This window comes from Scomber japonicus, chromosome 14, assembly GCF_027409825.1.
Source record: "Scomber japonicus isolate fScoJap1 chromosome 14, fScoJap1.pri, whole genome shotgun sequence".
Lineage (NCBI taxonomy): Eukaryota > Metazoa > Chordata > Actinopteri > Scombriformes > Scombridae > Scomber > Scomber japonicus.
Window position 1 is genome coordinate 2,575,785 of NC_070591.1, and position 26,998 is coordinate 2,602,782.

The 26,998-nt window shown below is 44.8% G+C and overlaps 1 protein-coding gene across 1 annotated transcript in view; it reads right to left on the reverse strand.

Annotated features, from left to right (window-relative positions):
* Positions 1 to 5,306: 5,306 nt before the first annotated feature.
* Positions 5,307 to 26,998, reverse strand: part of LOC128373253 (echinoderm microtubule-associated protein-like 6) — a 40,838-nt gene continuing 19,146 nt past the window's right edge. The window contains exons 10-24 of the mRNA XM_053333542.1: positions 18,969 to 19,047; positions 17,102 to 17,231; positions 16,008 to 16,106; positions 14,108 to 14,128; positions 13,111 to 13,284; positions 12,101 to 12,309; positions 10,782 to 10,939; positions 9,302 to 9,416; positions 9,036 to 9,224; positions 7,390 to 7,562; positions 7,102 to 7,264; positions 6,785 to 6,888; positions 6,431 to 6,584; positions 6,226 to 6,326; positions 5,307 to 5,331 (exon numbers count right to left, since the gene is read on the reverse strand). Of these exons, the coding sequence (XP_053189517.1) occupies positions 5,307 to 5,331; positions 6,226 to 6,326; positions 6,431 to 6,584; positions 6,785 to 6,888; positions 7,102 to 7,264; positions 7,390 to 7,562; positions 9,036 to 9,224; positions 9,302 to 9,416; positions 10,782 to 10,939; positions 12,101 to 12,309; positions 13,111 to 13,284; positions 14,108 to 14,128; positions 16,008 to 16,106; positions 17,102 to 17,231; positions 18,969 to 19,047 (1,894 nt within the window). The remainder of the gene's footprint in view (positions 5,332 to 6,225; positions 6,327 to 6,430; positions 6,585 to 6,784; positions 6,889 to 7,101; positions 7,265 to 7,389; positions 7,563 to 9,035; positions 9,225 to 9,301; positions 9,417 to 10,781; positions 10,940 to 12,100; positions 12,310 to 13,110; positions 13,285 to 14,107; positions 14,129 to 16,007; positions 16,107 to 17,101; positions 17,232 to 18,968; positions 19,048 to 26,998) is intronic.

The following is a 26,998-nucleotide window of genomic DNA, read 5'->3' on the forward strand; positions in this document are numbered from 1 at the left end:
CCGTAAGTTTTGACTGTTCCTTCTTTCCTTCCTTCCTTCCTTCCTTCCTTCCTCCCTATGTCCTTCCTTCTGTCCATCCTTCCTCCCTCCCTTCCTTCTTTCTTCTGTCCTTCCTTCCTTCCTTCCGTCCATCCAGGAAGGAAAGGAGTAAGGAGGGAGGGAGGAAGGGAGGAAGGAAGGAAGGAAGCAAGCAAGCAAGGATGGAAGGAGGAGGGGAAGAAGGAAGGAAAAATTAAAGAAAGAGGGAAGAAGGAACCGTCAAAAGAGATGGGGTCAATATCCTTGAGTCAAGGGAGGAAGGAAGCATCATTCTTCCTCCCTTGACTCAAAGACAACAGGAGGGTTAAGGTATGGACCGAAATAAATCGACACCACGTAGAATAGAAACGTCTCTCGTCAATCAATACCTGCTATCGATCCTTTTTGCACCCAGAACTAGAAAATATGACTATTTGTGTAGACTTGCTCTCAGCCAATCAATGCAAGGGTTCTTGTATTTATTGCATCATGTGATTGGTCCACTGCCACAGCAGCTACGACCCGTCTGTGGTGGTGAATTTGAGTTAGTGTCTTTAGCAGTTCAGCAGCTAAGATGTCTCCTAAACGCTCTAAAGTGAGTCTACACTACACGACTGTTACACACCATAAAACACTGAGACTCAATGTGTTAATGTGAATCTGATGAAGGACTCAGCTGGTATCAGGATCACTTTAAGGGGACTTGGATTGGTTCTGGTATCATCATTTTTTTAAACGATACCCAGCCTTCCAAATATTGTGAAGGTTTTCCTGGAGGGAGATTTCAAACTTGAATTAATTGTCCAGGTGTTTTAAATGCTGACTTCCCTTCTAACCCTTCTTCTCTTCTTTTTTTTCTTTTCAAACAGGACAAGACAGATCTGGTGTTTTGGATGATTTCGCCAATTTATTTCAGCTACAGCTTCTCGACCTCTGGGAAAGGTGAGCGTGTCAACCAATCAGGATTAAGTTGTACCAGTTCATAGTAAACCCATCACTATGTTTCTGTTGAAAGTATTTTTTTAAGTTCTCAGTGACTACTAACTAGTTTCAAACTTAGTCATTTACTAAATCAGGTTGCAGCATTGAAACATTGAGGAATACCATCTGTGGCGCCATCTATCTGTGTGACTGTAGCATCGTGAGCTGGAGCATGAATCTAACGTTAACAAATAAATTTTAGGGGACAAAAGTCAAAATAAATTGAAGGGCATAGTCTTCATGAATGTACATATATATGTGTGACTGTTTTTTTCATCTACTGATCTGAAGAGATTTGTGTTTTTAAAATTAGTATTCATTAGGGCTGTCAAACGATTAATTTTTTTAATCGAGATTAATCGCAGAATTTCCATAGTTAATCACGATTAATGGCGTTTTGAATTGCATGTTTAAAATCCTGTTATTTTCCATTTGAAGGCAGTTTTAAGCCCATAATGTAAAGCATTTCTTACCAGAGTGTCTTAACTGGGAATCAATCACGGCTCTGCTGCGACTCCCACACTCCAAAATGGTCCTTTGGTGGAGCTGAGGCTGGCTTGGCTGCACCTGGGTGTTTAGCGTGGAGGTGCTAACTCAAACTCCACGTACTCCGGTGGTAGTTAAACTCCGTTTGACACAGGTTGCATTTTACTTTTGACTTGTCAACTGAAGCGTCTGGAAGTGTTTTAAAGTTAAACAAGCCGTTCAAAAGTCCAGTAGCTCTCTTACTTTCCATCAGCGCGGTAGGTTTACTGCAGGAGGCCACTTCAAAGCATAGCGCTACAGCTAGAGGAGCCGTCTACGGGGGAGTAGAAGGGACAAAAAGGCTTGCAACATTAAAATGAGATTTAAAAAAATTAACTGTGATGCTCATCCACTTCTAGATAAGACATTTACGAAGTTTGAACAGTGCAACCTTATTTAGTAAATCACTAGTTTGAAACTAATTAGACACAAAAATGTAGTGATGGATATTTTTTCTTTGTCTATTTGTCTTCATACAAACACACTTTCACAACAGTTACAAGTTAATATTCAACAGTTCAGACACATAAATCACCCACACGTCATGTCCACAGGTAGAAATTAGGCATTAATAACATTTAGATATTTCCATAAATATTCCTCTTAACATTTATTTTATATTATTTGTATGATCATGATGCTTTGGATGTTTCATGTCTGTGAAACAAAAAGAAGCAGCGAAGCAAAAAAGTGCTTTTTTTTCTCTTTTCGTCCATTTTTTGGATGAATGAACATTCTCAGTGTAGCACCAGACAAGAGTACAAAATAAGTTCAGTAATGGATTTAAAAAAAAAAAAATTGCATGAAATCCCCCCCAACCACCCTCCCTCCCAAAAAAGAAAACCAAACACAAGTAGAAAGATCCAGAAAGGCACTTAAGTGTGATGACATCTGACAACAGATACAGTAAAGGCTCTTTGAAATGAAAAGTGATTTTTAAATTAAATGTCAAGTTTTTTTCTTTCGCAGTGACGACAAAAAAAAAAAAAACCCTCAGCGGAAGCAGTTCAACGTTTCTCACCGTCCAGTATGCATAATGAATAACATGATTAGTAACAGCGGTATCAGCAGCTCGATCAGATCAGTCTGCTTGAAATGATAATAAAAACCTCATTGTTTAATAACTGGCTCTGATATTAACTGTGACTCTGACCATGTTACCGTTTTTCCTTTTTAAAATACTCAGATTCATTTTGTCGTATATTTCACTTTTTCCTCACTTCCTGTAACAGATAGGTTTCAGGTTTTGTTCAAGTCTGATTTGTTAAGATACTGACGTGCCCACATATACATGGAAATATATATATAAGCCATACTGATCCTGTTATTATGGTGAAAACGGGTTATTAATGTAACCATAACCCACATTTAGATTTGCTGCTGAAACTGTCTTTTTCTGTCGTTTACAGCTCTTCATCGAACATCTCACTGTGGTTGTTTCTGCTCGACCACATGAGGAAACGTTGGGTTTTCATCACCGGTAACTTAATACAGCTCTGAAAACAGATGAAAGCAGTCAGGAAACTAAGTTACAAACAGGCGGGGAGTTCTGGTCCTCTGAAATGAGGCCAACCAGGAAGTAACTTAGAGCTGCATTCTATCAAAAGGCCACCAGGGGGCGACCGTCTCTATACAAGTCAATGGAGAATTCACCAACTTCTCACTTGATTTCTAACCTCAGTAAACGTTTTCAAAATGTGTTTATGGTCTCAATCGCTAGTTTAAAGCCTTCTTCAATGCAGTATGATGTTCATTTGGGACATTTTGGCCTCCCTGATTTTATATGTGACGATAAAGCAGGGTATGCATTAGGGCGGGGCTACGTCCTGATTGACAGGTTGATTGACCAATGTCCTCGAGATCCAGCCCTCGTAACCATAGCAACATCCCCGCTCCGCCCATGGCCCCGCCTCATGCCCATATAAGTAGAATCTGTGTTTTTATTTTTCCCAGCATGCACCTGAAGTTCTCAAGATGGCGCTGCCTAGATTAGAAACTATTGGCTTCCGAGCAGCAGTCCACAAACCAATGGGTGACGTCACGGATGTTACGTCCATTTCTTTTATACAGTCTGTGATTACAAACAGGAACAGAGGAGAGAAGCTAAACTTTAAACCACAGACAGACTTTTTAATCTCCACCATGGCTATTCTCTGCTGCTGACCCTGGCTGATGGAAAAACCCCTACTAGGTGCAAACAAATGGTCTAAAAGTAAAGTAAAGTTTTTGTGGTTTAAAGTTTAGCTTCTCTCCTCTGTTCCTGTTTGTAATTTAGTTTCCTGACTGCTTTCAGCATTAAGTTACCAGTGATGAAAATCCAACATTTCCTCATTTGAAGTCATAAATACTGCAGGGGAGGGAAGAGTACAAGCAGAAACAACCACAGTGAGATGGCAGAACCTTGAAAAGCGGGTAATGTCAACAGAATTACATGCAAATACCAGAACGTATCCTTCCACCACAAAATAAGCCAAGGAACTAGATTCTACAGAAACAAAATGAGTGAATTTAGTTTTAAAATGACTCATTTTGGAAGATAATCGCTCAATTTAGCAACCAAATACAACCTCCATCTACATATGGGTTAGGGTTATGTGGTGATACTACCCCACAATTGCAGCATAGCATACTCTGGGAAAACAATCCACCTTTTAAATTAAGCTGCAGCCCAATCAACCCTGAAAGAGTGCCTTTAGTCTACCGTAATTACTGTAGTAGCAGCACAACAAGCAACTATTGTGCTTCTACTGCAGGTCAGTAATAGTTAAATAGTCTCTTTAGTTATCTGTTTTATTTGTGAAATAAGATCGGGAGTCTGTACGGGTCGTTTTATTTTGAAAATTGGCTGGATTCTTAATGCTTTTTCTGACTTCCTGTCCTTGTGTTGAAAATAGACTCAGAGTGGATCCATTGCCCGGTGGGATTAAGGGGTCAGTATCATATTAAGACAGACTTTTCAAAGCTGAACCTTTCCTTTAAGTGTTTGTTTTTTTCTAACCGTGACCTGAAAGCAGCTCTGTAGCCTTGTAACAGAATCACAGATGAGAGGAAACTGTTTCAGACTCTCTGTTCAGTAAAAGCAGCTTCAGACAGAACAACCCAGAACCACCAGCCTGAACTGAACTGAACTCCAGTTTGTGTTTGAGATTAAATGCAGTAATGTAATCCACTACATGATAGCTTCTCCATTTATTTTTCGGGTTGTGTCTGGAATGTTTTTTTTTGTCCTTGCATAAAATCTCAAATGTAGAAATCAAACTGGAGCTACAGGCCAGACGTACTCAATGCTTTCTTACTTCTTTCTTCACTTCCAGATGTTCTTATCCTCAAATAATGGCCAGAAAGTTCACCTCAAGGCTTTCTGGGTAGCAGGAGATGGATGGATTCTACTTTCAGAGCTCTGGTTGGCGTCTAACTGAAGTTCAGAGGGGGTTTTTTTGGTGGAAACTGAGTGATGTTTTCTCGGAGAAGCTAATGCATCTTCTGGCTCTCGACGCCCCTCTTTGTGTCGTGTTCATACTCAGTGTCATGTGATCCATCACCAAGCGTCTCCAGTGTTTGTGTTGCAGTCTGTCGTTTTTCTGCCGAAGACGAGCGGAGCAGAAATTAAACGTCTCCTGAAAAAAAGGCGTCTCATCGCTGAAAGATTGAGCTTTGTGTCGGTGTTCTAGTCTCTCGTATCTTTTCGTCTTCAGCGTTGAAACTCTTCAGGTTGTGGGTTCGGTTCCTGCTGGATCCACTTGTGGTGCGGTGAAGGTGCTTTTTTGGCTCAAAGCGTCAGTTTACAGGCATTTCCACACAAACACACTGAAACATTAAAACAGATGAAGATTAGATGAAGGAAACTTAACTGCTGCACATAACACAGCTCTATATATTAATATCTTTTGTATTTACTATGAAACCAACTGTATAAATATTATGTATTAGGGCTGCAACTAACAACTGTCTTCATTGATTTATCTGCTAATTATAAGCTGCAACAATTGGTCGATAGAAAGAAAGTTATTTTATTATTATTATCATCATTCTATAAATCCTTTTAATTAACTTTTAACCAGGTGGGGAGTTCTGGTCCTCTGAAATGAAGCCAACCAGGAAGTAACTTAGAGCTGCATTCTATCAAAAGGCCACCAGGGGGCGACCGTCTCTATACAAGTCAATGGAGAATTCACCAACTTCTCACTTGATTTCTAACCTCAGTAAACGTTTTCAAAATGTGTTTATGGTCTCAATCGCTAGTTTAAAGCCTTCTTCAATGCAGTATGATGTTCATTTGGGACATTTTGGCCTCCCTGATTTTATATGTGACGATAAAGCAGGGTATGCATTAGGGCGTGGCTACGTCCTGATTGACAGGTTGATTGACCAATGTCCTCGAGATCCAGCCCTCGTAACCATAGCAACCTCCCCGCTCCGCCCATGGCCCCGCCTCATGCCCATATAAGTAGAATCCGTGTTTTTATTTTTGCACCTGAAATTTTCAAGATGGCGCTGCCTAGATTAGAAACTATTGGCTTCCGAGCGGCAGTCCATAAACCAATGGGTGACGTCACGGATGTTACGTCCATTTCTTCTATACAGTCTATGGTTTTAACGTGATATTTAATTTTTAGTTTACTTAGTTTTAAGTAAACTGTTAAATTGTTCCAGCTGTGTTTGAGATGGTCGTCTGGTGTTATTGACGAGTAATCGGTTTACCTGCAGTCGTCTCCTCCTGTGCTGATCACGTATTTGTCATCGTGGGAGAAGCGGATGTTGGTCACGTGAGCCGAGTGGCCGAGGTAGCGCTTGTGTTTGGCCTGTAAGAAAAAACAAAAAACAAAACATCTTCTCCGTCATTGTGCTCGACTACTTTCCTTCTGCTTCATGATTTAAACTCAAATATAAAAAGTAGGCGACTCACAAACTTCTCAGTGCAGGGGAAGTCGAAGAGTTTGACCAATCCGAAGTCGTCGCCAGTGGCGATGTTGAGGCCGGCGTGCGACACACACGCACAGTTGACGTCGGCTTTGTCTGCATTTCGCGGCCAAATCCCGAGAACTTCATCTCCCAGAACACTGAGCGAGAGACGGGACGAAAGAGAGACTCAAAATTAGATTTGAACCTTTTTCAACCCTTTGATGTTAATACCGATAATAGTGTCTGTATGTGTGTGTGTGTGTCTGTGTGTGTCTGTGTGTGTGTCTGTGTGTGTATGTGTGTGTGTGTGTGTGTGTGTGTGTGTGTGTGTGTGTGTGTGTGTGTGTGTGTGTTTTACCTGGTCCAGGTCGCCCAGGTGATTCTGTCGATGACTGTCTGGTCGCTCACCAGCTTCCCTGAAGGAACCTCAAACACCTGCCGCTTATAAGCTCCTGTGGACACCTGCAACACACACACACACACACACACACACACACACACACACACACACACACACACACACACGGGTACTGTATATAAACTGCATACTATAACATTTTATATATATATATATATGTGTAGTTTCTATATGTATATAAAAGCAGTCAGTCATATTTGTATACCTGTGTGTAACATAGGTACAGTGTGTGTGTGTGTGTGTGTGTGTGTGTGTACCTGTATGTAGCAGCTGTCAGCAGAGAAGTCGAGCTGCAGGATGAAAGCAGGGATGTCGCTGCAGTAAACCAGACGGTTCAGACTCGGTCCTCCGCTCACATCGTAAACATCCACCGTATTCTCCACCGACCCGACCGCCAACAACCTCCGGTCAGGACTGAACCTGCACACACACACACACACACACACGCACACACACACACACGCACACACACACACACACACACACGTTAGGTATTATAATCACATTTCCAGAACCTCAGCAATATAAAGACTGAACTCTCTTACCGGATGTCCTGGATGGCGTGGCTTCGGTCTCGTTTCTTCGCCCACATCTTGAGCGAGTTGGCGAGGAGGAGGAGGAACTCGCCGTTCTTCATCCCCACAGCCAGCATCTCTCCGTCTGCGCTGTAGCTCACACAACGGGCCCCGTGACCAACACACACCTTGTTCAACAGTTTCTAAACAGAGAGAGAAGGAAATAGGACAGAATCATGTGAAATGTTATTTTCACTTGGAGACACCAGAACAGTTTTACATTGGACTTACACGATTAGAATAGGGCCTGAAATGTAGATCTGATCAGCTGATATTTAGCATTTTATGTAATTATTGAGATCGGCTGTAATGTCTTAATTCTCCGATCTAATCGATGTCGTCATGTTGAAACTTTTTGCAGATGCTCCCATTGCATAGGGAAGCAAATGGAAGGAAGGAAGGAAAGGAGAAGGAAATGAGAAGGAAAGGAGAAGGAAAGGAGGAAGAAGGCGGGAAGGAGGGAAGGAAGGAAAGGAGAAGGAAAGGAGGAAGAAGGAGGGAAGGAAGGATAGATTGCAGATGGCTTGTGTTTTATCGGAGGGAGGAAGGAAGTAAGGAAGGAAGGAAAGGAGGAAGAAGAAGGGAAGGAAGGAAGGAAAGGAGAAGGAAAGGAGGAAGAAGGAGGGAAGGAGGGTGTTTGGAGGATGTTGTGTTTTATCTCATTTACTCTGAAGAAGTTCCACACCACCCACATGTTAGTTTGAATCCGACGATGTGAAGGACAATAAAGTTTTTTGAATCTTGGATCATGAGCTGTGGGATTCAAACAAACATGTGAGTGTTGTGGGCAGACAGATAAAACACTAAAGAACCTCGTAGGGAAGCATCTGCAAAATGTTTCAACACCTCAGATGTACCTGGAGGGAACACGAGGAGGAGAAGCCCAGTTTAACCCTCCTGTTGTGCTCCCGGGACAAATTGACCCATCTGTTCTTCCTTTCTTTCTCCTTTCCTTCCTTCCTTCCTTCCTCCCTCCCTTCCTTCCTTCCTTCCTCCCTTCCTTTCTTCCTCCTTTTCTTCCTTCCCTCCCTTTTTCCTTCTTCTTTCCTTCCTTCCTCCCTCCTTTCCTTCCTTCCTCCTTCCTTTCCTTCCTTCCTACTTCTCTCCCTCCTTTTCCTTCCTTCTTCCTTCCTTCCTTCCTACCTTCCTCCTTTCCTTCCTCCCTTCTTCCTCCTTTCCTTCCCTCCTTCCTTCCTCCTTTCCTCCCTTTTTCCTTCTTCTTTCCTTCCTTCCCTCCTTTCCTTCCTTCCTTTCCTTCCTTCCTACTTCTCTCGCTCCTTTCCTTCCTTCTTCCTTCCTTCCCTCCTTTCCTTCCTTCCTTCCTCCTTCCTTTCCTTCCTTCCTACTTCTCTCCCTCCTTTCCTTCCTTCTTCCTTCCTTCCTTCCTTCCTTCCTACTCGAGCACAACAGGAGGGTTAAGAAGACGTGATCGGATCGCTGATCGGTTTATTTAAACTCAGTGATCGGTGATCGGCCCCAGAAATCCTGATCTTGTAAAGCCTACTGAAATATGTGTGTGTGTGTGTGTGTGTGTGTGTGTGTATGTGTATGTGTGTGTGTGTGTGTGTGTGTGTGTGTGTGTGTGTGTGTGTGTGTGTGTGTGTGTGTGTGTGTACCTTGTCCGTGAGGTCCCAGAGTCTGATGGTGGCGTCGTCGCTGGCGGTGATGCAGAGCTCTTTAGCAGGATGAGCAGTCAGACCCCAGATTCCCCCCCGAGCGTGACTGTCCAGCAGCAGGTTGGACGCGGCGTTCTTCTCCCCCACCTCAATGATCTCCCCGTCCTTCGTGCCCACCAGGATCTTACCCTGAGGAAGAGGAGGTGAAGATGAAGATGGAGGGCTAGATGGAGAGATCAAACATCTATAGAGTGGAGAGTTCTCACCTTTCCCCTGCAGACGGAGCGGACACACTCCACCTGCTGCCCCGTCTCCAGCTGGAACGCTCGGCAACGCTTCATCTCCTGATCCCAAAGCTTCACCGCACCGCCTTCCTTAGTCCTGACACACACACACACACACACACACACACACACACACACACACACACACACACACACACACACACACACAGCCCAATCAGCTGTTAGAAGCAGTTTAGTATTTTCCACTGCTGCCCTCACACATGAGGATCTTTAGGGAGTGAAAATAAAGATGGTTTAACCCTCCTGTTGTCCTCGAGTCAAGGAAGGAAGGGAAGGAAGGAAGGAAGGAAGGAAGGAAGGAAGGAAGGAGGGAGGGAGGGAGGGAGGGAGGGAGGGAGGGAGATAGAAAGGAAAAGAGGAAGGGAGGAAGGAAGGAAAGGACAGAGGAAAGAAGGTAGGGGGGATGTAAAGAGGAAGGGAAGAAAGAAGGAAGGAAGGAGGGAGGGAGAGAGAAAGGAAAAGAGGAAGGAAGGAAGGAAGGAAGGAAGGAAGGAAGGAAGGAAGGAAGGAAGGAAGGAAGGAGGGAGGGAGGGAGGGAGGGAGGGAGGGAGATAGAAAGGAAAAGAGGAAGGGAGGAAGGAAGGAAAGGACAGAGGAAAGAAGGTAGGGGGGATGTAAAGAGGAAGGGAAGAAAGAAGGAAGGAAGGAGGGAGGGAGAGAGAAAGGAAAAGAGGAAGGAAGGAAAAGACAGAGGAAAGAAGGTAGGGGGGAGGAAAGAAAGAAGGGAGGAAGGAAAGGAAAGGAAAGGAAGGAAGGAAGGAGGGAGAGAGAAAGGAAAAGAGGAAGGGAGGGAAGGAAGGAAGAAAGGGAGGAAAGAAGGAACAGTCAAAACAGACGGGGTCAGGAGGGTTAAGGTCTAGTTTACTTGATTAGAACTATGTAAAGATCATAGTTTGGGTTCAAATCATCACTGGAGACAAGTTTTTAAAAATTCCCTAAAGATATGCAACCTTTGTTGTCATGGCAACAGAGAACACCACCATTAACTGACATGAGCAAGATGAAGTCGATTAGAGTTCCTAAATGTTGGTTTGGATTATTTTTCCATTAATTGCCCAGACCTACTGGATGACTTTAATACAGAAGAAAACTTCAACATTTGATGATTCTCAGCCTCTTTGTTCTCTGATCTCTTTTATATATATATATTTTATATATATATATGTATTTATTTTGGGCTTTTTTTGCCTTTATTTAAACAGTAACTGGCAGAGATGCTGACAGGAAACAGGGAGAGAGAGAAGGGAATGACCTGCAGCATAGGACCCTGGCCGGATTCGAACCAGGGACGCTGTGATTACGTGGCCTGAGCTCTAACCACTTGACCACCAGGATGCTCCTCATGGTCTCTGATGTAAGTGGATTAATGGAGGTTTATTAAAGATGAAACACTACGACTTTTTACCCTAATTCAAGTTAAGTTATTCATGATGTCACTCACGGTCTCTCCTTGCCGCCGGTGACGATGAGCCCGTCTCTCAGGGTGGTGTACATGGTGAACACCGGCCCAGTGTGAGCCTTGGCCACCACCCTCAGCAGGTAGTGGTCCCTCCACACATACACGTCCCCGTTAATGGCTCCGGTGAACGTCAAGTTATTCTGCAAAACACAGACATGTTCATGTGTGTCTGAATACTCCTGTCTGAAGTCTGTGTTCCTCTTATGGCACTTTTCCACTACACAGTTCCAGCTCGACTCGCCTTGGTTCCAAGAACGACCTGTTCCATTACTACTCAACGTGGGCGGGGTCGTCATAGTAACGGCTCCGCGAAACTGCTGTGACTTTGTTTTATACGCGACACAAACACATAAAAAATGGAGGACATGGAGGTGATGGTGTACTTCAGGGGTGTCAAACATGCGGCCCGCCAAGAGGTCCAATCTGGCCCAGTTTCCTTCTTCCTCTTTTCCTTCCTTCCATCTGTCTTTCCTACCTTTCTATCTCCCTTCCTCCCTTCCTTCTTTCCTTCCTTCCATCTATCTTCTCTTCCCTTCCTTCCTTCTTTCCGTCCTTCCTTTTTTCCTTCCTTCCTTCGTTCTTTCCTTCCTTCCCCCCTTCCTTTTTTCCTTCCTTCCTTCCTTTTTTCCTTCCTTCGTTCTTTCCTTCCTATCCTTCCTTCCTTCCTTCCCTCTGTCCTTCCTGTCTTCTCTTCCTTCCTATCCCTGGTGGAAAACGCAAAGAAAACCGAGTCGAGTCGTGCTGGAACTGTGAAGTGGAACACAGGCATGTAAAGACACCCGGGGGGTGAAGGGTCAGTACTTTGGTGAGTTAGGTTCAAGCTGCAGTTGGTAACTTTGAGGAGAGAGAGGATTTAGCATCACCTTTGAAGAAGTACAACTTTCAGACCCCCCCCCTCCCTCTCCGCCGCACTCCTGCCCTGCCTCCAAAGCCCCTCCCCCAGAGGAGGCTGGCGTGCGCGCGACCACGTGCACGTGAGCGGTAATACATGAACTACACTCCACACAGCTAGATATAAAACGCTTTACAGTGACTTTCACATGGCTATACCTTACCTAGAAACTAGAGATATGAGCTAGACCGAGCTGAGGAGGAAGGGGGAGGGGCCTGTGAGGAGGAAGGGGGAGGGGCCTGTGAGGAGGAAGGGAAGGGTGTATGTGAGGAGGAAGTGGGAGGGGCCTGTGAGGAGGAAGGGGAGGAGCCTTGAGGGTGAGAGGAGGGGCCTGTGAGGAGGAAGGGGGAGGAGCTTGTGTTTCATTAACTGTTAAATCTTAATCTCAGACAGTAAGTGTGTGACTCACAGCACCGAAGGCGACAGACAGCATGGTCTGCATCCTGCCGTCCTCCACCGTTCCCACCACGCCCTTCTTATACATCAGAGCGCCGCCGGCCAGCGTCCAGAACTTCACGTGTTTGATTCCCACTGACACGAACTGGGAGTCTGAGTCCGGCCTGAACTCCACCACGAAGATCCGGTCGGGGTGTCCGGCTTTACTGCACACCTTAGATCCTGCAGTGGACACACAGCTGTTAGTTTATTCAATACTGTCTTCTTATTATAATCCTAGTTAACCTGTTGTCCTCCAGTCAAGGAAGGAAAGGAGGGAGGGAGGAAGGAAGGAGGGAGGGAGGAAGGAGGGAAGAAGGAAGGAAGGAGGGAGGGAGGAAAGGAGGGAAGGAAAGGGGGAGGAAGGAAGAAGGAAGGAAAGGAGGGAGGAAGGAAGGAGGGAGGAAGGAAATAAGGGAGGGATGGAAGAAGGAAGGAAAGGAGGGAGGGAAGGAAGAAGGGAGGAAGGAAAGGAGGGAGGGATGGAAGAAAGGAAGAAGGAAGGAAAGGAAGGGAAGGAAGAAGGAAGGAAGGTTGGAGGAAGGAAGGAAAGGAGGAAGGAAAGAGGGAGGAAAGAAAGAGAAGGAGGTAAGGAAGTAAAGGAGGGCGAGAGGAAGGAAAGAAGAAAGGAAGGATGGAGGGAGGAAGGAAGGAGGGAGGTAAGGAGGGAGGGAAGGAAGGAAGAAAGAAGGAAAGGAGGGAGGAAAGAAAGAGAGAAGGAGGTAAGGAAGTAAAGGAGAGAGAGAGGAAAGAAGGAATGAAGAAGGAAGGAAAGGAGGGAGGAAGGAAGGAAAGGAGGGAGGGAAGGAAGAAGGAAGGAAAGGAGGGAGGGAAGGAAGAAGGAAGGAAAGGAGGGAGGAAGGAAGAAGGAAGGAAAGGAGGGCGGAAGGAAGGAAAGGAAGGAGGGAGGAAGGAAGGAAGGAGGGAGGGAATAGTTTAGTGAACATCTGGTATTGATTATTGATTATTGATGATGAGTCGGACCTTCCTGCCAGCGCCACACAGTGATGGTGTGTTCAGGCTCCACTCCGACAGACAGCAGCAGCTTCCCCGTGGCGCTGAAGTTCACGTAGCCGACTCCTTTAGTGTGAGGACAGCGCAGGATGGACAGAGTCTGCTTACTCATGGCGTCCCACACGTGGATGGAGGGAGTCGTTCCTGCGTTCAAAGATACGAGATGCGAGGGAGAAGAGAAGAGAGGAGAAGAGAAGAGAAGAGAAGAGAGGAGAGGAGAAGAGAGGAGAGGAGAAGAGAGGAGAAGAGAGGAGAGGAGAAGAGAAGAGAGGAGAGGACAGGAGGGGAGAGGAGAGGACAGGAGAGAGGAGAGGAGAGGAGAGGAGAGAGGAGAAGAGAGGAGAGGAGAGGAGAGGAGAGGAGAGGAGAGGAGAGGAGAAGAGAAGAGAAGAGAGGAGAAGAGAAGAGAAGAGAAGAGAAGAGAAGAGAAGAGAAGAGAAGAGAGGAGAGGAGAGGAGAGGAGAGGAGAGGAGAAGAGAGGAGAAGAGAGGAGAGGAGAGGAGAAGAGAGGAGAAGAGAGGAGAGGAGAGGAGAGGAGAGGAGAAGAGAGGAGAGGAGAGGAGAGGAGAGGAGAAGAGAGGAGAAGAGAGGAGAGGAGAGGAGAGGAGAAGAGAGGAGAGGAGAAGAGAGGAGAAGAGAAGAGAGGAGAGACGTTGAGGTTTTTATAATGAGCTGATTTCACAATAAAAGTCATAAAGAAGTTAGTTGGATCAGAATGAGAGGAAACAAAGTGTGAGGGTAAAAACACACAGAGCAGTTAGAGGGATCAGTGCAGACACTCTGAAAACCAGACAGACAGCAGCTCAGAAATACTGAAATATGTCACATTTTATGATTTATGCTGATTCATTATTATTATAACAGCTGTCCACGCTGCTGTCTGTGGGTTTCAGAGTGTCTGTGAGGAGGAGAGAGGAGGGAGGAGGGAGGAGGGAGGAGGGAGGAGGTGAGGGTTAGTTTTCTTTACCTGGGAGTTCACTGACGTCACCTGAGAGGTTGTAAGAGCGATGGAGACAAATGAGGCCAGCCAAAAAAATAAAAAACATAAAAACACACAAAAACAAAAACACACAGATGAAAACCTGCAGAGCTGCTTCAGATATTTATTATTTATTTATTTATGGATGATTCTTGTTGTTTAAATTCATTCCTTCCTTTCATCCATCTCTCTTTCCTGCCTTCTTTTCCTTTCTTCCTTCCCTCTTTCCTACTTGTCTTATTTCCTTTCTTTCTTTCTGTCTTCCTTCCATTCATGTGTCATTCCTTCCTTCCATCTTTCCTTCCTTCCTTCCTTCCTTCCTTCCACTTTTCCTACCTTCCTTCCTTCCTCTCTACCTTTCATGCATCTCTCTTTCCTGCCTTCTTTTCCTTTCTTCCTTCCCTCTTTCCTCCCTGTCTTATTTCCTTTCTTTCTTTCTGTCTTCCTTCCATTCATGTGTCATTCCTTCCTTCCTTCCTTCCTTCCTCTCTACCTTTCCTGCATCTCTCTTTCCATCCTTTTTTCCTTCCTGTCATATTTTCTTTCCTTCCTTCCTTCCTTCCTTCCTTCCATCTTTCTTACTTTCCTTCCTTCCTCTCTACCTTTCATGCATCTCTCTTTCCTTCCTTCCTTCCTTCTTTCCTTCCTTCCTGTCTTATTTTCCTTCCTCCCTCCCTCCCTCTCTCTCTGTATTCATTCCTGAGTTAGTTTCTCTCAGGACCAAACTTCACTATTTCCTGTCTAGATATTTGACAACATAAAGACAGAGTGTTGCTTGGTGTTAGTGAGCAGTGAACAGTCTGAGTAGTTCAGATGTAAAGCAGGCACGTTAAAGAGGAAGCAGGCACGTTAAAGAGGAAGCAGGCACGTTAAAGTGGAAGCAGGCACGTTAAAGAGGAAGCAGGCACGTTAAAGAGGAAGCAGGCACGTTAAAGAGGAAGCAGGCACGTTAAAGAGGAAGCAGAGGAGAGACAAGCAGCACTGTGTCTCAAATCACACACTTCTGTTAGTACACTGTGTTCAGGTTAGTGTCTCAAATCAAACATGGAGCGGTCACCATAGTAACAACGTCCTCGCCATCATTCCCTGTTTGAAAAGTGGCCCCTCCCCTTCTGCTACGGAGCCAAAATGGCGACTGTTGAGGGTGAGAAGTGTTCATAGTTACACTCTCATAGTGCTGCATGTTTCTATACTTCTCAGTGTGAACCAGGCGAGGAGTTCTGGTCCTCTGAAAAGAAGCCAACCAGGAAGTAACTTAGAGCTGCATTCTATCAAAAGGCCACCAGGGGGCGACCGTCTCTATACAAGTCAATGGAGAATTCACCAACTTCTCACTTGATTTCTAACCTCAGTAAACGTTTTCAAAATGTGTTTATGGTCTCAATCGCTAGTTTAAAGCCTTCTTCAATGCAGTATGATGTTCATTTGGGACATTTTGGCCTCCCTGATTTTATATGTGACGATAAAGCAGGGTATGCATTAGGGCGTGGCTACGTCCTGATTGACAGGTCGATTGACCAATGTCCTCGAGATCCAGCCCTCGCAACCATAGCAACCTCCCCGCTCCGCCCATGGCTCCGCCTCATGTCCATATAAGTAGAATCCGTGTTTTTATTTTTCCCAGCATGCACCTGAAATTTTCAAGATGGCGCTGCCTAGATTAGAAACTATTGGCTTCCGAGCAGCAGTCCACAAACCAATGGGTGACGTCACGGATGTTACGTCCATTTCTTTTATACAGTCTGTGGTGTGAACACAGAATATTAAGAAGTGTAGAGATTTGAGACAAAGCACAGGACTCATTTAGTAGAGATGAGTTAGTAGAGTTACACACACTGCCATGCATTACACACACACACACACACACACACACACACACACAGAGTACCGATCTGTCCGGAGGCGATGATATTCTTGTATTTCGGGTGCTGGTTGACGGTCAGAGAGAGGATGTCATCATTGTGTTCCAGGTAGAAGCTCTGAGTTCCTGCAGCACACAGAGACACATGAACGCATCATCTTGATCTGAAAGGTCACAGGTTCATTTTCCCGCCACAGCAGCTGAACCACTGAGACATAATCCAGTTTCATTTTTTAATATAGAACTCGGTCTTGTCTCTTGATCAGTGAATTAATGTTTGACCTCGGTTCTGCTTCCTGTCATTTAAAACCCATCCAGAGACTTCTTTGAACTTTAAAGCAGATTTCACTTTTTTTTCTCCCTCAGCTGCATTTTATCAGTTATCAGCAATTTATAGATATGTTAAAACTAGTTTTAAAAGCAGCATCAGGTTTGTTAAAATGTACATTTAGTATTTTTGTTGGTTTTATATCATTTAAATGACATTTGCACCATTTTTTACCAAAAGTAAGACTGAATGCTCCTGAACATGTCAAATGGTGTAACCACAAAAGAATTATAAATAGCCTATTAAATATGTTATCCACCTACAGTGTATTTAACCCTCCTGTTGTCCTCAGGTCAAGGAAGGACAGGAGGAAGGAAGGAAGGAAGGAAGGAAGAAGGAAGTGAGGAAGGAAAGAACAAAGGGAGCAAGGAAAGAAGGAAGGAAGGAAGGAGGGTGGGAGGAAGGAAAGGAGGAAGGAAGGGAGGAAGGAAGGAAAGGAGGAAGGAAGGGAGGAAGGAAGGAAGTGAGGAAAGGAGGAAGGAAAGAAGGAAGGAGGGAGGGCGGGAGGAACGAAAGGAGGAAGGAAGGGAGGAAGGAAGGAAGTGAGGAAAGGAGGAAGGAAAGAGGGAAGGAAGGAAGGAAGGAGGGCGGGAGGAAAGAAAGGAGGAAGGAAGGAAGGGAGGAAGGAAGGAAGTGAAGAAAGGAGGAAGGAAAGAAGGAAAGAGGGAATGAACAAAGGAAGGAAGGAGGGCGAAAACTTCATCAGCTCCTCCTCTCAAGTCCAGGCACATAGAGCAGCTCTAGAGAGGGCCCTTTAATCTACTTAATGTATAACATGCGTTGCCGTGGTTACCAGTGCTGAGACTGTGGACGATGGCAGTGGCGGCAGTATGGTAGACGATGTCGGCGCCGTCGTTGAGGTAGTGAAGGTTGTTACGACAATCGAAGCCACGGAAACCAAACACGTGATCCAGAATCATGTCCTGCAGGCGGAGAGAGGGAGGAGACAGAGAGCATGATGAAGAGGAGGACAGACAGACGGACAGACAGGTAGGAGGACAGACGGATGGACAGACAGGTAGGAGGACAGACGGATGGACAGACGGATGGACAGACAGGTAGGAGGACAGACGGATGGACAGACAGGTAGGAGGACAGACGGGTAGGAGGACAGGCAGATGGACAGACAGGTAGGAGGACAGACGGATGGACAGGTAGGAGGACAGACGGATGGACAGACAGGTAGGAGGACAGACGGATGGACAGACGGGTAGGAGGACAGACGGATGGACAGACAGGTAGAAGGACAGACGGATGGACAGACAGGTAGGAGGACAGACGGATGGACAGACAGGTAGAAGGACAGACGGATGGACAGACAGGTAGGAGGACAGACAGGTAGGAGGACAGACGGATGGACAGACAGGTAGGAGGACAGACGGATGGACAGACAGGTAGGAGGACAGACGGATGGACAGATGGATGGACGGAGGACAGACGGATGGATAGACGGATGGACAGACAGGTAGGAGGACAGACGGATGACAGACAGGTAGGAGGACAGACGGATGGACTGACGGATGGACAGACAGGTAGGAGGACAGGTAGGAGGACAGACGGATGGACAAACGGATGGACAGACGGATGGACAGACGGATGGACAGACAGGTAGGAGGACAGACGGATGGACAGACAGGTAGGAGGACAGACAGGTAGGAGGACAGACGGATGGACAGACAGGTAGAAGGACAGACGGATGGACTGACGGATGGACAGACGGATGGACAGACAGGTCGGAGGACAGACTGATGGACAGATGGATGGACAGACAGGTAGGAGGACAGACGGATGGACAGACAGGTAGGAGTACAGACGGATGGACAGACAGGTAGGAGGACAGACGGATGGACTGACGGATGGACAGACAGGTAGGAGGACAGGTAGGAGGACAGACGGATGGACAAACGGATGGACAGACGGATGGACAGACGGATGGACAGACAGGTAGGAGGACAGACGGATGGACAGACAGGTAGGAGGACAGACGGATGGACAGACAGGTAGGAGGACAGACGGATGGACAGACGGATGGACAGACAGGTAGGAGGACAGACGGATGGACAGACAGGGAGGAGGACAGACGGATGGACAGACAGGTAGGAGGACAGACGGATGGACAGACAGGTGGACAGACAGGTAGAAGGACAGGTAGGAGGACAGACGGATGGACAGACAGGTAGGAGGACAGGTAGGAGGACAGACGGATGGACAGACAGGTAGGAGGACAGATGGATGGACAGACAGGTAGGAGGACAGACGGATGGACAGACAGGTAGGAGGACAGACGGATGGACAGACGGATGGACAGACAGGTAGAAGGACAGACGGATGGACTGACGGATGGACAGACGGATGGACAGACAGGTCGGAGGACAGACTGATGGACAGATGGATGGACAGACGGATGGACAGACAGATGGAGGACAGACGGATGGACAGACAGGTAGGAGGACAGATGGATGGACAGACAGGTAGGAGGACAGACAGGTAGGAGGACAGGCAGATAGGAGGACAGGTAGGAGGACAGACGGATGGACAGACGGATGGACAGACGGGTAGAGGACAGACGGGTAGGAGGACAGGCAGATGGACAGACAGGTAGGAGGACAGACGGATGGACAGACGGATGGACAGACAGGTAGGAGGACAGACAGACATACCTCCACCACTCTCTTCTTCTTGGAGACGTTGTTCTTCTGCAGTTTCTCTGGTTGCGGTGCAGCTCGGCTCACCGGAGGCCTGAAGGATCAATCAATCAATATATTAATGAACTCACTGATCATCAACCGTCAATCACTCATTCAAAGACAAAGCATGTTCATACTCCAACGTGCTCAGGTCTGGAGGATGGAGAGGAGAGACAGACAGGTGGGACAGGGACAGTCAGTGAGACAGGTCCAACACAGACAGAAACACTGAGACTGAATCAGACGGTAAATGAGCCAGAAAACTAAAATAAAAGATAAAAGAAGAAAGAAAAAGAAAAGAAAAGATTGAGGTGCAGAGCTGGTGACAGTTTCTGTGGGTTCCTCACAAATGAAAGTCCCTTAAAGGGCAAGTTCATAGTTTTAAAGTCTGTCTTAAAATAGTCAGGAGTATAAATGAACGTTAAAGCTGTTTTGTTTTGACTCTTCCTTCCCTCCTTCCTTCCTTCCTTCCTTCCTTCCTTCCTTCCTTCCTTCCTTCCTTCCTTCTTTCCTCCTGTTCATATTGATTATAGATCTCCTTCTAATGTGCTTTCAGTGTAAAGTGATGGAGGACTGAATCATTATAAAGTAACCTTCCTGTCGTCCCCGTCTGTTTTGACTCTTCCTTCTTTCCTTCCTTCCTTCCTCCCTTCTTTCCTCCCTCCCTCCTTCTTTCCTTCCTTCTGTCCTCATTTCCTTCCTTCCCTCCTTCCTTCCTTCTGTCCTTCCTTCCTTCCTCCCTTCCTTCAGTCCTTCTTTCTTTCTTTCCTCCCTCCCTCCTTCCTTCCTCCCTCCTACCTTCCTCCCTTCCTTTCTTTCCTCCCCCTTCTCTCTTTCCTCCTTCTTTCCTTCCTTCCTTCTTTCCTTCCTTTTTGACTTTCTTTCCTCCCTCCCTTCCTTCTGTCTTTATTTCCTTCCCTTCTTCCTTCCTTCCCTCCTTCCTTCCTCTGTTCCTTCTGTCCTTCTTTCTTTCTCTCCTCCTTCCTTCTTTCTCATCCATTTTCTTTCTTTCTCTCATAATTCTTGTTCTTTCTGTCTTTGTCCTCCTTCCTTCCTTCCTTCCTTTCTCTCCTCCTACTTCTTGTTCTTTCTTTCTCTTCCTTCCTTCTTCCCTCCCTTCTTTTCTTCCTTCCTTCCTCCCTTCCTTTCTTCCTTCCTCCCTCCCTTCCTTGCTTCCTCTTCTTCATTCAGACGCTGAAGCTTCATATTAGCTTCACATCAACTTTATAATCCATGTTTCCACAGAAGGAGGAGTGTGGGTTTAGTCCTCCATCACTTCCTGTAACCATGATGAAGGATCTGATGCTCAGTATGAACAGGAGGAATCATTAATGTTCATTTAATATCTTGACTATTATTTTAAGACAAACTTTAAAAATGGTGAACCCGTCCTTTACTTTACTTCAGCGTTAATATAAAAAATTGACAATCAGTAGCTTAAAAATGACCTGCAAGCTGAGGACAGTTTGAGGTAATGCCAACACACACACGCACACACACACACACACACACACACACACACACACACACACACACACACACACACACACACACACACACTCATACACACAATGCAAAGAGTAACAGACAGACAGGTGGACAGGTGTTACCTGGATCCCCTGGACAGCAGAGGGACAGAACCAAGGTAGAGAGCTTTAGAAAACACACACAGACACACAAACATACAATCACAAGCAAGTACAGCACTCTACACACACACACACACACACACACACACACACACACACACACACACACACACACAAAGGCCTCATGCCTCAGAGAAACCGTCATGTGACTTTAAGGTTGTAGATGTGGATACATGACATTAACGCTACCATGCGGGTGACTCTCTACGACCTGCAAGGAGAGAGTCACATGACTGAAGTCACATGTTTGATATTACCTCACAGAACGTAATAATTATGGACTTTTAATTTGATAATGTAAAGGTATTTGACACATGTGAGTAGGAACTTATTAATGAAAATGAAGCTTTTTTCTTGCTACTTTGAACAGACCTGCTGGAAGCCCCAACAGACCCAATAATCTGATAATCTGAGGGAGAACTCTGTGATAAAGACTTTGTAAGGTGGCATTCATACCTAATAAAGCCCTGCATTATAACAGTACGAGGGGCTGCAGTTGTGTTTGAGGGACTGTTGAAACAATCAATTTACGTCCAAGCCCTGAAGTTACAGATTAATGCAGGTCAAGGTTTATCAGATGCTAAATTACAGCCAGCAGTAGTAACACTCACAGAAAGGATTTCATGACTCTAACTATTGTATCTGTGTTCAGGTTACAAAGTAAGGCTCCAGGAATGTTTGCATGTGTGTGATTGGTAGGGCTGGGTATCATTTAAAAAAATACAATAATAGTACCAATCCAAGTACCCTTAAAGTGATAATAATACCAGCTGAGCACTTCATTAGATTCCCATCATGTGGACAGAACCATTAAATTACATAACATGCCTCCACTCCTCCACACAAATGCATTTAACCACAGACGGGTCGTAGCTGCTGTGGCAGTGGGCCAATCACATGTTGCATTAAATCCAAGAATGCTTGTGTTGATTGGCTGTGAGCAAGTCCATATGAATAGTCATGTTTTCTAGCTCTGGGTGCAAAAAGGATGGATTGCAGGTATCAATTGATGGGAAACGTTTCCATGCTAGTTGGTATTGATTTATTTCAGATACCCTCATAACTGGACAAAGCAGCATCTTGCCGGATGATGTAACACGAGCTAATGTCAGTCTGTACACCTGACACTGAAAATATACATATATATATTTGAAGGGATCCTTAAATGTTATGTCCCTGTATCCATAATGGTTATAGATAGATATTTCATATTTTGGAGGGCTGGAGTTCTGTGTCTTTCATGCTAAGTTTCTATCGTTCATTCAAATCACAATTTTCAAACCTTATAAACATGACGTGTTCATTAACAGCTTTACTGAGTTTATCTCTTGGTTGTAAAATGATTTATGTCCTAAACATTTGTGTTTGTGGTTCTTCTTCTACAGTTTAAGTAAACGAGCTAGCAAGGCTTCCCAAAACTAGCCTTAAATGTCAGTCACGTAACCCTCGCCTCGCAGGTCGTAGCCGTTCAACCAGAGTCTCCCAATACCATGCTACTGGTGCTAACTTTATTTCCAGGCTATCAGGCTAATATGCTAGCGTAGCTAATTGTGTTAACAGGTTAACATGCGCAGGCATTCTGAGCTTTTATTTCATTTTGGGTCAAAAGCAAACAGGTCTGTGGTGAATAAATGAACTGGGGTCAGTGTTTACTGTACTTTAGCCAAGTCCAGTTACTTTTAAATGTGATGTATAAATAAACTGGACTTGACTAGTACTAGCTTTAGCTGTTTGCCTTTGACCCACAGCTGGTAGTAGCTAAAAATAACAGTTCTGTCCTGCCTCAGGCCACATACTGTAACATGCTCAGTCAGGAAGCTAACATGATAAAATGACCTCAGGTTCCTCTGACATCTTCAGATCATCTCAGTTTGACTGAAATCAGCTTAGAAGCCACATTAATCTGATCAACCTTTTTAAGGCCTTGAGACCAAAGAAGGCAAAATGTATCTGTGTCTTAACTTTTCTCTTTCACCATTACGCACCACTTCATTTGAAAAGGAAAGGAAAATAAAGATCTTCCAGCTAAAAAGCAAATTTGTGAGCTCCTCTACTTAAGCTTAGCTGCCAATACGTTCAAAAAAAGGTTCACACAGATTATTGAAAGATGTTTTTCTATCAGAACTGTCTACAATGCAACTATCTCCATTTTGGACCATTTGGATCTACGTTAAATCAAACGTGAGCACTGTCATTGATGCCTTTCTATTGGTTAACAGCACAATTTAGCATGGTTCGATGATTCTCTCTTAAAGAATCGAATTCAGCGTCAAACAGGCTTTTAGACAAGAAGATATTCATAAGGAAAGAAAGGAAAGATCAAAGACAAAGCCTCTGATATCTAGCCTGAATTCACAAGGAAGAAATGGCTTAGTTGGGATTGGGTCACTGATAAACCAAACTCCCCCCAAAAAAAGTCTGTATAATAAGAAAAAACCAAGCTAAGATGATCTAAGATGCTTCTTTGTGGAAAACCTGTTTAAGTGGCATGAAAGAGTGATGACGGAGAACAAGTGCAGGACAGAAAAAAACCAGGCAGTGGATGGAGGAGAGGGATCATACCCAAACACCCCTGGTAACACAAAAACAGGACTCTACAGCAGGGACGAGGTGACGATGGAAGACCCCAACAAGACAGAGGATGGGAAGAAGGACAGAGGAGATAACAGGGAGGAAGAGGAGGAAGAGGAGGAAGATGAGAAGATGATGGGAAGGAGGGTTAGACAGACAGAAAGAGAGAGAGAGAGGCACAGGTTTGTTCAACACACAACAGACAATAAATGGTAAAATACATCGAAGTCAATGGTAATAATGTTGATGTGATATTAATTGATGGTGCTAATAGCAGGAGGTGTGTGGAGACTAATAATACTTAACATAAAATCATAAAACTCAATATAGACTGAAGCTTTTCCAGCTGCCTTCACTGGTTTCCTCAATTTGAACGTTTTAAAAGTGAAAAAAAACAAAAAAAAAAAACCCTTTCACACCTGAGACTTGCCTCCTGGCCTGTATCTGAAATGATTCACTCATTCATTGATCATATATCAGGAGTTCTTGTGTAGATGACTTGTTGTGTTTCAGTTAGTAAATAAATGTATCTAGCATGCATCGTGCAGTAAAAGCTCATTCTTGACCTTTTTAACCACATTTTGCAGTTTTCATGAGGAAATGGAGTTTGCTCAATTATCAGAGTTGGTTCAGGTACAATACTCTGTAGGACTGGGTATCATTTTAACCATCCTGTTGTCCTCGAGTCAAGGAAGGAAGGGAGGAAAGGAGGAAGGAAGGAAGGAAGGAAAGGAGGGAGGAAGGAAGGATGGAAGGGAGGGAGGAAGGAAAGGAGGGAGGAAGGAGGGAAGGAAGGAAGGGAGGGAGGAAGGAAAGATGGAAGGGAGGATTGAAGGAGGGAAGGAAGGAAGGAAGGGAGGAGGGAGGGAAGGAAGGAAAGATGGAAGGGAGGATTGAAGGAGGGAAGGAAGGAAGGAAGGGAGGAAGGGAGGGAGGAGGGAAGAGGGAAGAAAGGAAAGGAGGGAGGAAGGAAGGAAAGGAGGGAAGAAGGAAGGAAAGGAGGGAAGAAGGAAGGAAGAAAAGGAGGGAAGAAAGAAGGAAGAAAAGGAGGGAGGAAGGAAGGAAGGAAGGAAAGGAGGGAGGAAGGAAGGAAGGAAGGAGGAAAGGAGGGAAGGAAGAAAAGGAGGGAGAAAAGGAAGGAGGAAGGAGGAAAGGAAAGGAAAGAAGGCACAGTCAAAACAGACAGGGTCAATTTGACCCGGGAGGACGACAGGAAGGTTAAAAATGACAATACCAGAACCGATCCAAGTCTCCTTAAAGTGATCCTGATACCAGCTGAGTCCTTCATTAGATTCACATTAACACATTGAGTCTCTGTGTTGTATCGTGTGTAACAGTGTGTAGTTTAGACTCACTTTAGAGCGCTTAGGAGGCATCTAACTCTAATTCACCACCACAGACGGGTCGTAGCTGCTGTGGCAGTGGACCAATCACATGATGCATTAAATCCAAGAACCCTTGCATTGATTGGCTGAGAGCAAGTTCATATGAATAGTCATATTTTCTAGCTCTGGGTGCAAAAAGGATCGATTGCAGGTATCGATTGACAGGGGACGTTTCCATACTACTTGGTATTGATTTATTTCAGATACCCAGTCCTCATAACTGGACGAAGCAGCATCTTGCTGGATGATGTTGGGTTGCTGTAAAAGATGAGCTAATGTCAGTCTGTACACCCCTGACACTGAAAATATATATATATATATTTGAAGGGATCTGGGTGCATCGATACAACTTCATATCAATCTATTTCAGTTGATACCTTAAAGGCATTGATTGCTGATACCCAGTCATATTACTATATAAAGATTTTAGGTACTGAGAGTAAAGTGAGGATGTTTTATAAATCAATGAACTTCATATAAAGTTGGATAAACAGCAGAAACCTGAATGAAATCAATATCTGATGTGAGCAGCTTTCATTCTCCTTCGTTCGGTACATCTGCACATTGAGCTACTCAGCAGGTCAGCTGTTGTTCTTCCATTTTGGAGACATTACCACAGTCCTACAGTATATGAGTCTAAGCTGTTGAATGTTTGGATAAGGAAGTTGAATTTTGAACAATTTAGCATCTGTCGTGGAGGATATTTCCATGTGACTCTAAAGAGCATCTTTGGACAGAGACGAAGGTTTTCATCTCGACTCAAATAAAACCTCATGTGACGACAACTGAGCAAACTCCATCTGCTGAGGAAAGCCATGAAATGAGGTTGAAAGATCCAGAAAAACTTAACAGGACCTCGAGTAATGATTTAAGATTTAGTCAAGACTGATGGAAGTGTTAGTTCTTAGTTAGTGGCCATCCAGTTTTTACTACTTCATGTGTTGTGTTATCGGATCATTTGAGTTCAACATCAGATAATTATAATAAATAACTAAATAATATGTATGAATGTACCATGTGACAAAATAAAATCACCAAAATCTCTATAGTTCATATCCAAGCAGCCGCTCCATTTCCTGTTTACTTGTCTTTGTTTAAACGACATCATCACATGAATTACTGAGACTTGTGTGAGAAGCATGTTCACTGTAAGTATGAGGTCATACTTACTTGACGATGCCCTGCCTCCAGGGGAATGCAAGTTAAAACACAACACAGATATTAAGAGTTTCTACAGGCAAGGCCAACGAAGCAGCAGCAAACACTCAGAAAGGTTCGGGTGCCGAGAAGGAACAAGAAGTATTTATCTTTGGGTTATAAAAGCTCACGAGGGTACAAACATAGACTGTATAGAAGAAATGGACGTAACATCCGTGACGTCACTCATTGGTTTGTGGACTGCTGCTCGGAAGCCAATAGTTTCTAATCTAGGCAGCGCCATCTTGAACATTTCAGGTGCATGCTGGGAAAAATAAAAACACAGATTCTACTTATATGGGCATGAGGTGGGGCCATGGGCGGAGCGGGGAGGTTGCTATGGTTACGAGGGCTGGATCTGGAGGACATTGGTCAATCAAGCTGTCAATCAGGACGTAGCCACGCCCTAATGCATACCCTGCTTTATCGTCACATATAAAATCAGGGAGGCCAAAATGTCCCAAATGAACATCATACTGCATTGAAGAAGGCTTTAAACTAGCGATTGAGACCATAAACACATTTTGAAAACGTTTACTGAGGTTAGAAATCAAGTGAGAAGTTGGTGAATTCTCCATTGACTTGTATAGAGACGGTCGCCCCCTGGTGGCCTTTTGATAGAATGCAGCTCTAAGTTACCTCGGCGTTGGTCTCATTTCAGAGGACCAGAACTCCCCGCCTGGGCCTACAGAGCATGCTCAATAGAGACTTCCACTTAGTAACGAGGTTAACCATTGGTTGGCTTTCCGCTCAACTTCAATGGTGATAAAATCATTTAATTGGGTTTCAAATGACAAAGTGTCAAATTGGCTTCGAGACCTGGCACGATTCTTTGATATTTGGGCAGATAAGGAGTTTATTCTTCAGGACCTTTTTCCTGTGTTTACTTTCTTGGTCCCGCCCCTAGATGCATCCGACCAATGAGAGGAGAGAACATCACCTCACCTGGATTTTACTGATGTGTTTTTATTGCTCACAAACTAATCCAGTGATTCAGATCAGACCCCAAATTGACCCCGTCCATTTTGACTGTTCCTTCTTTTTTCCTTTTTTTTTTTTCTTCTTAGATTTATGACTTTTGTTTCCTACAAAAAAAATCCATGTGGACCTTCAAGGCACCCTTAGTTTCTGAGTGTTTGGCAGGAAGAAGCTCACACAGCAAACTGGGCCAAGGTGTTATTTCATCAAGAGTCAGAACACC